Source organism: Panthera onca, chromosome C2 (genome assembly GCF_046562875.1).
Source record: "Panthera onca isolate mPanOnc1 chromosome C2, mPanOnc1 haplotype 2, whole genome shotgun sequence".
NCBI classification, from domain to species: domain Eukaryota; kingdom Metazoa; phylum Chordata; class Mammalia; order Carnivora; family Felidae; genus Panthera; species Panthera onca.
In genome coordinates this window covers 128417707-128433337 of record NC_138347.1, presented here as the reverse complement: position 1 = coordinate 128433337, position 15631 = coordinate 128417707, and the positions used below count along the sequence as shown (strand labels likewise).

The 15631-nt window shown below is 35.4% G+C and overlaps 2 protein-coding genes across 8 annotated transcripts in view; one reads left to right on the top strand and one right to left on the bottom strand.

Moving 5' to 3' along the window:
* The window catches only part of AMOTL2 (angiomotin like 2), a 278572-nt gene that overhangs the window by 135490 nt on the left and 127451 nt on the right, over positions 1–15631 (bottom strand). The window lies entirely within an intron of this gene.
* The window catches only part of CEP63 (centrosomal protein 63), a 62909-nt gene that overhangs the window by 28921 nt on the left and 18357 nt on the right, over positions 1–15631 (top strand). For all 7 annotated transcript variants that reach the window (XM_078432326.2, XM_078432325.2, XM_078432328.2 and 4 more), the window contains 3 exons: positions 12309–12542; positions 12981–13120; positions 13940–14077. In XM_078432326.2, coding sequence (XP_078288452.2) covers positions 12309–12542; positions 12981–13120; positions 13940–14077 — 512 coding nt within the window. The remainder of the gene's footprint in view (positions 1–12308; positions 12543–12980; positions 13121–13939; positions 14078–15631) is intronic.

Sequence of the window (15631 nt, the reverse complement as noted above, 5' to 3'; positions counted from 1 at the left end):
AGGTCTCTAAAACTTTTCTCACTTGCAAAACTAGGCTCTGTACCCATTGAACAACAGCTCATTTTGCTAGTCTTATTTCATCCTTCTCCACTTTTTTATCTTTGGCTGGAATATTGCAAAGCAAATTACAGAAATTGTCATATTTCCCCACAGATAAGGACTTTAAAAAATTATAATATACTAGTACTACATTAACAGAATAAATGATCTATTAACATAATTTAATGCTTACTCTATTCGGACTTCCCCAGTTGTCTGAAGTTACGTCTTTTTACAGTTGGATGTTTAAATTGGAATCCAGTCAAGGTTGACACATTACATTTTGGCGATATGTGAATCACCATTGAATAATAAAGGCAGAAAATCTGGGTGATTGGATAAATGGATATCACATCTACACTTCCCCAAGTTTTTAAAAACTCTTGATGTAGACTTTTTTCTTATCCATTTTTTAACATTTAAAAGTGGAGTTCATAGTAACTTCTCAATCTTTGAGTCATTTATTTGTTCAAGTTCTTTCTTCTGGTCAGCTATTAAAGTTACATAATACATGTTCATTTTAGAAAAATGAGAAAATGTGGATGACATGAGAAGTAAATAAAATAACCCATAATTCTGTCCTTTAGAGAGTTAGTTACCATGATTTACATGTTGGTATAAATTTCTTCCAACTTTTACTATGCTTATCTGCAGTTATATACTGCAGTCATGTACCTATAGTAGGAAAACATTGTTATGTGTGTGTGGGAATATGTATCCTTGGTTTTTAGATTCCACATATAAGTGAAATCATACAGTTTTTGTCTTTCTGTCTGACTTATTTCACTTAGCATAATGGCCTCTAGGTCCATTCATGTTGTCACAGTGGCCAGATTTCATTTTTTTTATGACAGAGTAATATTCCATTATAATAGAATATGAATATATATGCACACACCCCACATCTTCTTTACCTGTTTATTTATTAATGGACACTTAGGTTGTTTCCATGTCTTGGCTGTTACAAGCAGTGCTGCAGTGAACATAAGGGTACATACATCTCTTTGAGTTGATATTTTTGTTTTCTTCAGCTAAAGACCCAGGAGTGGAATTACTGGATCATATGGCAATTCTATTTTTAATTTTTTGAGGAGCCCTCAGACTTTTTTCTGTAGTGGCTGTACCAATTTATATTCCCACCAGCATTGTATAATGTCTCCCTTTTCTCCACTCAGTAATACTTGTCTTTTTGATACTAGCCACTCTGACAGGTGTAATGTGATACTTCATTATGATTTTGATTTGCATTTCTCTGATGATGAGTGATGTGTAGCATCTTTTCATGTGCCTGTTGGCCATCTGTATGTCTTTGGAAAAATGACTATTCGTTTTTATTTTACTTTATTTTATTTTATTTTATTTTATTTTATTTTATTTTATTTTCCTCTGCCCATTTTAAAATCAGGTTTGGTTTTTTGATATTAAGTTGTGTAAGTTATTTATATATTTTGGATTTTAACTCCTTATCATATGTATGACTTGCAAGTATCTTCTCCCATTCAGCAGATTGCCTGTTTGTTTTGTTTATGGTTTCTTTTATTGTGGAAAATGTTTCTAGCTTGATGTAATTCCATTTGTATATTTTAGCTTTAGTTGCCCTTGCCACAGGAGACTGGTCCAAAAAAATATTGCTAAGACTGATGTCAGAGCTTACTGCCTGTGTTTTCTTCGAGGAGTTTTGTGGTTTCACTTTTTATGTACAAGTCTTTAATCTATTTTGAATTTTTGTATGCAGTGTAAGATAGTGGTCCAGTTTCATTCTTGTGCACGTAGCTGTCTAGTTTTCCCATCATTTATTGAAGAGACTGTTTTTCCCCTTTGTATGTTCTTGTCTCCTTTGTCATAGATTAATTGACCATATAAGCATGGGTTTGCTTCTGGTTTCTATTCTGTTCCATTGATATATGTGTCTGTTTTCATACTGGTATCTTACTGCATTAGTTACTATAGCTTCGTAGTATAGTTTGAAATTAGGGGGCATGATACCTCCTGCTTTGTTCTTCTTTCCTTTTTTTTTTTTTCTTTAAAAAAAATTTTTTTTTTTTAACGTTTATTTATTTTTGAGACAGAGAGAGACAGAGCATGAACAGGGGAGGGGCAGAGAGAGGGAGACACAGAATCTGAAACGGGCTCCAGGCTCTGAGCTGTCAGCACAGAGCCCGACGCGGGGCTTGAACTCACAGACCGTGAGATCATGACCTGAGCCGAAGTCGGACGCTTAACCGACTGAGCCACCCAGGCGCCCCTGTTCTTCTTTCTTAAGATTGCTTTGGCTACTTGGCATTTTTTGTAGTTCCATAGAAATATTACGATTCTTTGTTATAGTTCTGTGAAAAATGCCATTGATATTTTGATGGGGATTGCATTGAATTTATAGATTGCTTTGTGTAGTATAGACATTTTAATTCTTTTAATTTATGAGCATGGAATATATCTTTCTATTTATGTTGTTTTCAGTTTCTTTCATCAATGTCTTATGGTTTTCAGTGTACAGATCTTTCACCTTATTGATCAAATTTATTCCTAGGTGTTTTATTCTTTTTGATGCAATTGTAATTGCAATTATTTTTGCAGTGGCATTTTTCTGATAGTTCATTATTAGTGTGCACAAATACACTACTATGTTAGTATGTTAATTTTGTATCCTACAGCTTTACTGAATTCATTTATTAGTTCTAGCAGTTTTTTCTGTAGTCTTTAGGGCTTTCTTTATGTAGTGTCATGCTATCTGCAAATTGTGACAGTTTTACTTTTTCCTTTCCAATTTTGATGGCCTTTTATTTCTTTTTCTTGCCTAGTCACTGTGGCTAGGACTTCTAACACTATGTTGAATAAAAGTGGTGAGAGTGGGCATCCTTGTCTTACTCCTGATCTTAGAGGAAAAGCTTTCAGCTTTTTACTGTTGAGTAAGTAGGTTAGCTGTGGATTTGTCATTTATGCCCTTTATTATGTTGAGATATGTTTCCTGTATATCCACTTTATTAGGAGTTTTTATCATAATGGATATTGAATTATCAAATGCTTTTTCTGCAACTATTGAGATGATCCTGTGATTTTTATCTTTCATTTTGTGGTGTCTCACATTGATTGGTTTGTGGATATTGAACCATCCTTATGTTCCTGGAATAAATCCCATTTGATCATGATATATGATCCTTTTAATGTATTGTTGAATTCAGTTTGCTAATATTCTATTGAGGATTTTTGCATCTGTGTTCATCAGGGATGTTGACTTGTAAATTTCTCTTTTTTTGTGGTGTCTTTGGTTTTGATATTAGGGTAATTAATGCTGGCCTCATAAAATGAATTTGGAAGCATTCCTTACTCTTCAGTATTTTGGAATAATTTGAAAAGGGTAGATACTAACTCTTGTTTAAATGTTTTGTAGAATTCACCTATAAAGCCGTCTAGTTTTGGACTTTTGTATTTTGGGAGTTTTAAAATTACTGGTTCAATTTCATTACTTGTAGTTGGTCTATCCACATTTTCTATTTATGTGTGACTTAATCTTGGAAGGTTGTGTGTTTCTAGGAATTTATCCATTCTAGGTTTTCCAGTTTGTTGGCATGTAATTGTTTGTGGTATCCTTTTATGATCCTTTGTATTTTCTGTGGTGTCATTTGTAACTCTTTTATTTATTTTGTCCTTCTCTCTCTTTTGTTTTCATATTCTTATGAATATGGCTGGAGGTTTATCAGTTTTATTTATCTTTTCAAAGAACCAGTTTTTAGTTTCATTGCTCCTTTCTGTTTTATTTAAGTTTCTATTTCATTTATTTCCTCTGACCTTTATTATTTCTTCCTTCTACTAACTTTAGGCTTTGTTCTTCTTTTCCTAGTTCCTTTATGTGTAAAGTTAGATTGTTCATTTGAGATTTTTGTTTCTTGACTTAGGCCTCTATCTTTAAGAACTTCCCTCTTAAAGCTACTTTTGATACATTGTTTCCATTTTCATTTGTTTCAAGGTATTTTTTTCTTTCAATTTTGTTGTTGTTGTTGTTGACCTATTAGTTGTTTATAGCGTGTTGTTTAGTCTCCAGGTGTTTGTGTTTTTTCCAATTTTCTTCTTGCAGTCAATTTCTATTTTCATATTATTGGGGTTAGAAAAGATGCTTCATATGATTTCAATCTTATTGAATTTATTGTGGTTTGTTTTGTGGTTTAGCATGTGGTCTGTCCTGGAGAATGTTCCATGTACACTCGAGAGGAGTGTATTTTGCAGTTTTTGGATGACATGTTTCGTTTATGTCTGTTAAATCCATCTGGTCTAATGTGTCCTTTAAAGCCAGTGTTTACTTACTGGTTTTCTGTCTGGCTAGTCTATTCATTCAGGTAAGGTGTTAAAGTCATCTACTATTTATTATATTACTGTCAGTTCTCTCTTTATGTCATTTAATCTTTTCCTTATTATGTAGGTGCACTAAGCATTTTATAATACAATATTTTATTTAACTTTCACGCTTAAGATTTTCCTTTTTAAATATGACAAATCAACAAATGTATAGTAATAATGATTGCAAAGGTGTCCAGTCTACTATTAAATGTACCATAATTTACGTAACCAATCCCTAATTATAGAACATGTAGTTTTTTTACTTTTTCACTCTTGTAAATAGTGCTTGGTTGAATGTCTTTATATAAACATCTAGGAGAATATGTCCATTTATATTCTTCAGAAATGGCCCTAGAAGTGAAATTGCTGCATCCGTGTAGTTGTCTTAAAGATTTTAATATATATTGGCAAAGCACTCTCAAAAGTTTTGTTGATACAGACTTTCACCAGCAGTGTTTGAGATTGTCCATTTCCTCACGCTTTACCAATGTTGGGCACTATTATTTCTTTTAATTTCCCCTACTTCTAGACTTGTCTTTGCCAATCTTATAGGTGAAAAAATACAATATCTGATTATTTGTTTTTAATTTGCATTTCTTTAATTATGAATTAGGTTGAGCATTTTTTCATGTACTTGTAGGCATTTCCAGTTTTTGTAAATGTTTTATGTCCTCTGCCCATTTTTCTTTTAGTATATTTATATTTTACTATTTTGAAATAGCTCTTCATACATTACCTATATTATTAGCCCTTAGCCGTTTTGTTGCAATTGTGGATATTTTCCTATTTGACCTTAATTTTTGCCTAATAGTTTTTTTTGGAAATACAATTGTTTCATAAACAATTATTTAGAATTGCTTAGTTCTATTAATTTTTTCTTTAGGGTTTCTGTCTTTGATGTCATACTATAAAGCCTTATCTAAGCCAAGATTTCTTCTGCTTTATAATTTCTTTTTTATATATTTGATCTGAAAATTATTTTGTGACATGGTATTTGATACGCTAATCTTTTTTTTTTCTAAATGGTTATCCACATAATTTATTGACTGTTAGATTTTGAGAACTTGACAGAATGAATCTAAAATTGATGTGGAAAAATAAATGAATGGTACTAGGCAACATTTTTTAAAAAGAGGGTGATGTTCTATCAAATATTAAAAAATACAGTTGCTAAACAACATGACATTAGATACAGTGATAGAATGATGGTTACATTTGCATAGGAAAGGATCCATTTAGTCACTGAAACATAAGGTTATTTCTGTGTGGAAGGCAAGCAATCACCGGCTGCTTTCTCTCTTGCCCATATACAAGTGTTGAAAGGAGATATTAAGGGAAATCTTAGAGAACATTAATAACATTAAAAAAATTAAAATATTAAACCAGCACAGAGTATAAAATATTTAGCCCATAAATGGTATGGGAGAAAAATAGAGGCTGCATTAAATATATATGTTTTCCTTTTGAAATATTTAGATGAGCTGTATGATATTGTACGAGTCAGTTCTAAATCCACTTTTCAATTATGTATGTGTGAGTATAAATGTAATATTTTTTAAAGCATCATATTTCTCTCACAACTTACAAAGAAAAGATGATCCTAACTCAAATGTTAATCCGTTGTCTAGGGAGAATTATCCGAGTTAATTAAATTGGCTCAGACCTACTGTTTTAAAGTTTGTGGTGACATAGACACGACAGTGATAAGAAGGTGTTACTGGGAGCGGTTCTCTTAATGGGCTCGTCAAGCTGCTACTTGGTGGAAATGCTGCAAGGCTGTGGCTGCGCTGACACATTTGGAGTTGACACTGATGGGGAGGTTGGTGAAGATGGATCCCGCCGTGGCCATAGCTTCATACTGGGATCCTTTGGAAAATAAAAGGCCCTTGTTTCACATGACACTGTTCTCAGGAATCTTGGCGGTCTGGGAGAGCCACACCCTTGAAGCACCAGGATTATAGACCTCAACCCAGCGAAGGATTTGACTGCAACCCTGGTTCCTAGCCCCTTCCTTACTCTTACACTTCAGCTGCACACCATCGGCTTTTATTTCCATCTCCCTGACAGAAATGGTCTTTTTAATTGTTTCTTTACCTTGAACACCTCTGCTGTGAGCTCTGTTGTTGAAATAATCCCACTCATTCCAATAGAATAGTTAGGATGCCACATGTTAGATTAATAAGAGGAAGTTCTGGATTCTAGTTCAAAAACTTAATGGCAGTGGTTAGTGCAAAAAAAAAAAAAAAACAGTTCAGAAATATATCGCCTTCAGATACCTCTAACACTAGATATTTGAGAGAAATAGTCATTACTTTAGAAGTGATTTATATGATTGCTTCTGACTGTTGGTATTGGAAGAGGTATTTTTGAGATATTCTAGTGTAGTTCTGTTCAGTGGAAATGTAATGAGAATTACATCTGTAACTTCAGATTTTCTTGGCAGTCACATTTAAAAAGTGAACAGAAAGAGGTGAAATTCATATATTTAAGTCGGCATACCAAAAAATATCATTGAAGCATTTACATTTTTTTTGTTGACTGAGTCTTTGAAATCCAGGATGTAGTTTACGGTTTGTGTACGTCTCCTTTCAGACTACAGTCCAGGTGCTCAGTGGCCACACATGACTGGTGACTGCCATATTGGACTGCACAGGCCAAGTGTGTTAACTCTAGTTAATGAAAATTGAGACTTCGTACTGGAATGATTAGGTACTTCTTACTGTGCTTAAACACTGTACTTGTGTGTGACTGAAATAGTGAATCAACAAAAGAAGGTGGGTCCTTGATTCCTTACAACTAAGAAATTGGTGAGTTTTTAAGTATCAGATCTAGACTCACTGGTTAAAATATAACTTAGTTAAATTGTGACTCCAGCCTTGAGTTTAAGAACTCAGATTTGAACTAAATAGTATTAAATAGCTATTGCAGTGTTAAAAAGACAGTGTTAGTGTTTTGCAATTATGAATTCTTTCATCCTGAGAGGCCATTTGGGCAGAGGTTTTCTAGCTGTGTTCTGCCAAGGCCAGGGGCTGCCGTGCAGTTTAAGATGGGCTTGGGGAGGTTCGGCCATCTCAGCAAGTTGGGCCCCCTCACTTTCCTCCTCACCCTCATGGCCCAGTCTCTTCAATTATTTATTCTGCACAAGATTCTGTAGAAGAGTTTCCCTTGAGGAAAAAAAAAAAGTTTATATTGTATTTTAAAAGTTTGGAAACTGTTGCATGCTTGGCAGTTGTTTTTACAGATCTAAAAATTCTTTGATATCCTTCTTTCACACTATTTTATGAATCTGGCAGAAAAAGGTTTTGGTTCTTTATGCTGGAATCTTGATCTATAATTTACACAAATACTATTTGTCTGTCTCTTTGCCTTTCTCCTTCCAGCCTTTCTCTGGCTTATGAGCATTATTGAGCATGTACTTGTGTGACCACAGTATAGGATTTTGGCCCTGTACAGTATACAATAAAATCTTTCATCTGTAGCATATTGATTTCTCAGAGACATTTCAGCTTAAATTAAAAAACATTTTTTTAATGTTTATTTTTGAGAGAGAGAGAGAGAGAGAGAGAGCGAGCATGAGCGGGGGAGGGGCAGAGAGAGAGGGAGAGACAGAATCTGAAGCAGGCTCCAAGCTCCGAGCTGAGCTGTCAGCACAGAGCCCGACGCGGGGCTTGAACCCACGAACTGTGAGATCATGACCTGAGCTGAAGTCGGACACTTAACCACTGAGCTACCCAGGTGTCCCATCAGCTTAAATTTTTAAAATAAAATTGGATACCTTTACCTTTTAAAAATACTTACAATTAGGGAAGTTTGACTTACACAGATGAATTATGTCCATCTTCGGTATGTAGAGGAAGTACCTATCTGGATGCAGGGTTAACACTTGTGAAAACTAGAAAGTTGGGAATTAAAAACTAGTATAGCTGGGATACATAGCCTAGGAATTACCTAAGTCTGCAGGAACTTTATACTGCAGGTCTGTGAGACAGTCACTAAAGTGGCGTTATTTGTATGTACCTCAGTAGATAAATCACTAGAAGAAACTAATTTGAGTGCAGTATGTTTAGTGAAGTCTTTTAGCTCAGGGAATGTCTAAAAATTGGTGACAGAACCAGTCCTTTCTCTCCTCCAAGCACAGCACCTTTTTCCTCGAGGAACAAAATTCCCCAGTTCCCTCTACCCCAAATTTAAACATTTTGTGGTCAGTTTGAATCATCTGAATATGCATGTTTGTAATGTATCTGAAAATACAGAATAATTAACTACATGCAGCATGTTCTAGGGTGGGGAGAGAGGAGAATTTGATCTGGAAATTTAAGATGTTTAGTGATTAAAAAAATGTTTATGAGCTTCCATAAGAAATAAAATAATGCATTATAGTTTCTATTTCCTATGTTGTAAAGAGGAGAGAAATCCTGTTTTCGTATATGATGACTCGTAGATGCAGTTAAACTTCTGTGCAATGGGTAGAGTAATGCAGCTGTCTTTGCAGTAAATGGGTAGCATCTCTTCTCCTGAGGAATCCCTTTACTTTCTCAATTTTTTATTACCCCTTCTTCTCAAGATATTTATTATATAATTATTAAGACTTTATTTTTTTAATGATTTAAAAAAAATTTTTTTTTAATGTTTATTCATTTTTTGAGAAAGAGATGGAGACAGAGCGCGAGGGCAGGAGGGGCAGAGATAGAGAGAGACACAGAATCTGAAGCAGCTCCAGGCTCTGAGCTGTCAGCACAGAGCCTGATGTGGGGCTCAAACCCACGGGCTGAGAGATCGTGACCTGAGCCAAAGTCGGATGTTTAACCGACTGAGCGCCTCCCCTCTGCCCCAGGCGCCCCAAGACTTTATTTTTTTAAAAGCAGTTTTAGATTTACAACAACATTAAGAGGGAGGTACAGAGATTTCCTGTATCGCCGCCTCCATTACCAACATCACTCAAAAGCATGCTACATTTGTTACTAAGGATGAACTTACATTCACACATCCTGGTCACCCAAAGTCCATAGTTTACTTCAGGGTTTATTCTTGATGTGTATGGCCTATGGGTTTGTACAAATGTGTAATGACATATACCGTCATTGTAATAGCATACAGAGTATTTTCACTGCCATAAAAATCCCTCTGTGCTCTGCCTATTCATCTCTCCCCTCCCTCCACATCTCCATAATCACTGATTTTATTGTCTATATAGTTCTGCTTTTTCAAGAATGTCATATAGTTGGAATCATATAGTATGTAGCCTTTTGAGACTGGCTTCTTTTACTTAGTAATGTGCATTTAAAGTTCCTTCATGTCTTTTCATGTCTTGGTAGCTCATGTTTTTAGTGCTGAATAATATTCTATTCTTTGGATATACCAAAGTTTATTTATCCACTCATCTACTGAAGGACATTTTGGTTGCTTCCAAGTTTGGGCATTTATAAATAAAACTGCTGTGAACATACATGTGCAGTTTGTTGTGAAAACAATGTTTTCAGCTTCTTTGGGTAGATGCCAAGAAATACAATTGTTGGATTGTGTGGTAAGAGTATATTAAATTTTGTAAGAAAACACTAAGTTGCCTTCCAAAAAGTCTGTAACATTTTGCATTCATACCAGCAGTGTATGAGAGGTCCTGGTGCTCTACATCCTCACCAGATTTTGGTATCATCAGTGTTCCAGATTTTGGTCATTCCAGTAGATGTATAATTATTGTATTAATATGCATTTCCCTGATGACATCTAATGTAGATCACCATTTCATATGTTTATTTGCCTCTGTATATCTTTTTTGGTGAGATGCCTTTTCAGGTCTTTGGCCCATTTTTTAACAGGGTTGTTTGTTTCCTTATTCATAAGTTTTAAGAATTCTTACTCTAATTTCTCCCGGTCTATGGCTTGTCTTCTCATTCTCTTGATATTGTCTTTCACTGAGTGGAAGTATTCAGTTTTAATCAAGTTCACCTTATCAGTTCTTTCTTTCAGGGCTCATATCTTTAGTGTTGTATTTAAAAAAACATTCCTATACCCAAAGTTATCTAGGTTTTCTTCTATGCTATCTCCTAGGAGTTTTATAGTTTTGCATTTTACATTCACATCTTTGATCCATTTTGAGTTGATTTTTGTGACAGGTAGAAGGTCTTGTCTAAATTTATTTTTTTGCTTGTGGATGTCCAGTTGTCCCAGCACCATTTATTGAAGAAACTGTCTTTGTTCCATTGTATTGCCTTTGTTCCTTTGTCAAAGTTCAGTGGACTGTATTTATGGGGGTCCATTTCTGGACTCTGTATTCTGTTCCATTAAACTTTTTGTCTGTTTTTTCACTAGTACTATACTCTCTTGATAACCATAACTTTATAGTAAATCTCGAAGTCAGGTAGCATCAGTCCTCCAACTCTTTTCTTTTTCTTCAATATTGTTTTGGCTTGTCTGAGTCTTTTGCGTCTCCATATAAACTTTGGAATCAGTTTGTCAATATTCATAAATAATTTGCTTGGATTTTGATTGTGATTGTGTTGAATCCATAGATCACATTGGGAAGAACTGACATCTTGACAATATTGAGCCCTCCTATCCATGAATATGGAATATCTCCCCGTTTATTTAGTTCTTCTTTGATTTAATTCATCAGAGTTTTGTAGTTTCCCTTATACAAATCTTGTGCTTATTTTGTTATATTCATACTTTAATTTTTTCAAATGTTAATGTAAATAATGTTGTGTTTTTAATTTAAATTTCACATGTTCATTGTTGGTACGTAGAAAAGTGACTGACTTTTGTGTATTAACCTTCTATCCTGTAACCTTGCTATAATTGCTTATTAATTCCAGGAAGGTTTTTTTTTTCTTTTTTCTTTAAGTTTTTATTTTAATTCCAGTTGGTTAACGTACAGTGTTATATTAGTTTCAAGTGTACAACACAGTGATTCAACAATTCTGTGTATCACCTTGTGCTCCTCGTGACAAGTGCACTCCTTAATTCCCATCACATATTTAAGCCATCCCCCATCTTTCTCCCCTCTGTTAACCATCAGTTTTTATCTATAATTAACAGTCTGTTTCTTGCTTTGTCTCTCTTTTTTCCCTTTGCTCATTTGTTTTGTTTCTTAAATTCCACATATGAGTGAAATTATATGATATTTGTCTTTCTCCGACTGACTTATTTCTCTTAGCATTATACTCTCTAGCTGCATCCACATCATTGTAAATGGCAAGATTTCATTCTTTTTTATGGCTGAGTACTATTCCATGGTGTGTGTGTGTGTGTGTGTGTGTGTGTGTGTACACACCACATGTTCTTTATCCATTTATCAATCAGTGGATACTTGGGTTGCTTCCGTATCTTGGCTATTGTAAATAATGCTGCTAGAAACGTAGGGGTGCATGTATCCCTTTGAATTGGTATTTTTGTATTCTTTGGGTGAATATCCAGTAGTGTGATAACTGGATTGTAGGCCAGTTGTATTTTTAACTTTTTGAGGAATCTCCCAGGGGGTTTTTTGTTGTTGTCTATTCTTTCATATTTTCTACATAGATGACCATGTTATCCTTGAGCAAAGACAGCTTTATATCTTCCGTCCCAATCTGTATACCTTTTATTAACTTTTCTTGCCTTATTGCAAGGATATCCAGTTGGTGTTGAAAAGGAGTAGTAAGAGGGGATATCCTTGCCTTGTATCTGATGTTAGTGAGAAGGCTTTGAGTTTCTCACTATTAAGTATGATGTTAGCTGTACAGTTTTTGTAGATAGTCTTTATCAAATTGAGAAGGTTCCCCTCTATTCCCAGTTTTTATCATGAGAGATTTTTGTTTTTTTGGGTCACGAATGGGTTATTATAATTGAACTATTATTTTATGTTTTTATGCAAGTACAACTGGGTTTTATTTTAGTCTTCCTTATTCATCAATTATTCTTTTATTGTTTCACTTTTATCTATTGGTAATCTGTGTTTCTAGGCTCAGCTTGCCAATCGGAAACAGAAATTAGAGTCTGTGGAGCTGTCCAGCCAGTCGGAAATTCAGCATTTGAGCAGTAAGCTGGAACGGGCCAATGACACTATCTGTGCCAATGAGTTGGAAATAGAGCGCCTCACCATGAGGATCAATGACTTAGTGGGAACCAATATGAATGTTATACAAGAGCAGCGGCAAAAGGAAGAAAAATTAAGGGAATCTGAAAAACTGTTAGAGGTGTGTTTTAAAATTACTTCCATTGCGGGGGGAGCACCTGGGTGGCTCAGTCTGTTAAGCATCTGAATCTTGGTATCAGCCCTGGTCAGGATCTCACAGTTTTGTGAGTTCGAACTCTGCTTTGGGCTCTATGCTGACAGTGTGGAGCCTATTTGGGATTATTTCTCTCCCTCTCTGTGTCCTTCCCTTGCTCAATGCTTTCTCACTATCTCTCAAAAGAAATAAATAAAATGTGTGTATGCATGTTTTTAAGAGAAAATAATTAACCTCGAACTAGGTTCCAGAATCCATGGTTTCTTTCTTACTCTGCTGCCAGCGGATCAGACATTGATAGCTTTATTAATATGGTACCTGTTATAGTCTGACTCCCTGGCTTCCTTTCCTCATGAAATAGAAAAATTGTAATAACACCTGATTTTTTTCCTGAGCATTTTTCAGATTCTCCAGGAAGAAAAGAGGGAACTGAAGGCAGTTCTTCAGTCTCAAGAAAATTTCATCCATGAGGAAAGAATGCAGAAGGAGAAGCTACAAGCAAAATTAAAGCCAACTGACAGTCAACACACAGTACAGGCCGTGAGGTATATTTAATCCTAAATATTAATTGTAGCCATTTGGTTGTTTGGCATTCAGCACCAGTTTTAATACTGCATATTCATAATTTTGTGTTTGATCACATTATGGTTTTTCCTATTCAGTTTTAATTTCTGAGTTAAGTTTTTATGGTGTTATAAAATTTTGTGTGGTTAGTTTTTTTCTGCCTCCAGTTTGGGTCCTTAACCAAAAGACTGTAATGTTTAGAAAGTTAGAAAGTGCTTGGTCAATCTGTAGCCTTGGTGAAACTCCAAATGTGAAAGGAATTAGAGTCCACGTCCCCTGGGAAGCCTCCGTTCTTGGTAAAATAGGTCATGATTTGTAGCTGCTTATCAACACCATTAATAAGCCAGCTATTGAGATAGCCCTTCTTAAAAAAAATCCTAAAACTCATTTCTATATATGAATTATTGCCATGAGGTTTGTAACAGAAAGTAATACAGGAACTATGCTCCTGATTTAAGTCTGGTACACATTTCTACTCTTTACAGAACTTTCCTGTAACTTTTTAGTTTCTTTGGCTCAACGTATCAAGTGGAAACCAAATTTTTGGTTTTTTTGTCTTTTTCCCTTGAAAAGCAGGCCAAATCCCAGTTGAGAAAGGAGTAAACTGCTGCCGACTTCTTTGAGAAGCATCATCTCTTGCTTCTTTACTCTCCCAAATGTTCTTTTTGTAAAGCAGGAATCAAGCTGAAGAGTTCTAAAGAGTTTCATTCCCAAAAACAGTTGAGAAATATGAACTGATTGTGCATTGTTTATTTGCAAAGATCAGAAACCTTGAACAGTCCTCTTGTGTCCTTCGTTAGGTCACCACACGAGCCACAGGCAGAAAGGAGGTACACCTCGCAAGGGCAGGAGGACTTGGGCAACGTGCTGTCTCAGCTGGATCTCACCCACAATAGTGAAGAACTTCTGCAGGCAGAAGTGACTCGTTTGGAAGGCAGGTAGATAATTACATACCCTTTCAAGAATGTTCACGTTGTTAAAAATGATTTTTGATCATCATATTGAGAAACTAATATAACAGTCTTATTGAAAAAATAAGGTTTTTTTCTCTAGTTTTCACAAATAAGCTAACTTCTTATTTCAGTGAGAAAACAGAAGTAAGAAAAGGAGGGATTCTTGATTTTTCTCCCACCAAATCTACCAGTCTGCCTGCATCTGTGCCCTTAGTCTGTTAGAGTGGATGAGTGGATGGATGACATGTCTGTCCCCTACCACTTCACTTGTGTCCTGTTCTTCTCTCTTTTACATCGTCAAACTCTTCCTCTCTGCTCAATCATTCCCATGGGTATAAAGTAGGCTTAGTATTTCCTGTGTTGGGAGAAAATGGAAACCCTTCTTGAATCCTGTATCCCTGTCAAGTTGTTTCCATATTTCTCTGTTCTCCTTCAGAGTCAGATCTGTCAGAAGAGTTGTCTGTACCGACGCACTGATCTTGATCTTGCGTTTCTCCCCGTAGAATGCCTTCAGTTAGGCTCTACTGTCGAGTGGCCATCTCGCTGGAGCTGCTCTCAGCGAGGCACCCTGGGCACGTGGCGCTCCTTCCTCCTATTCAGAAGAGCCCTTGGGTTGTTTCCTGGGTGCTGGTTGAATCCTGATCTGTGCTGTAGCATGCCCATGCTTGCTTTGTTGTCATGCTTGTGAACTGTTTTTGTTTGTCATACCTCTAAACTTTGTGACTGGGAAGAGTTTCATATTTTGTGTGAAACATGAATCATGATCATTTGTACATGAGCACTTTCTGTATGTAAAAGATTTTAAACTGTACAAACTATTAGCCTTTAGGCAAAAAAACAACAAAAATATTGCCATTTTACCCTTTTAAGTAATACATTTTTTTGTGTTTACTTTTATTTCTTTGGTTTTTGGAAACCACCAAGTATTTTCTTATTAAATATCATGTGTGCACATATGTATGTGTGCACACACATACACATAGTTTATGCTTTATTTATTTTGCACCTTGGAATACTTAACATATTCTTGGTTATCATTATTGCGGTGTATGTGTATACTTTAGATTGAATAAAATAAACGTTATTATTCTTTTTGACATTGGAACTAAAATTTACCTTCCTATCATAGATTTTCCATCGATGCACTTTTTAGTATTTTAGGTATGTTTTACCGTGCTCCCACAGGCTCTAAAGTCTTACCTCATGTTTCTGACTTGCAGTGTGACCTTGGACCTGTAGCCTCTTTAAGCCCCCGTTTTCCCATCTCTAGCTAAGACAAGAGTATCTGTGATTCTTCTCTCTTTGCCTCAGTGTTTGACACACTGTACTTACATACGAGTACCAAATAAACAAGCATTCTACCACATTTAGAAGTAGGTAAACTTGAAATAAATGGACACAAACACCAGTGTTCAGTAATAAACAATGCCTTTAAAAATATTTTCTCTATCAAAGGCAAATTGAAAAAGGGACCCTTTTTTAGACAGTTTATTTATGTCATTCAGTTTGAACAAAATATTCCCTGAGAAAGGAGCAGAA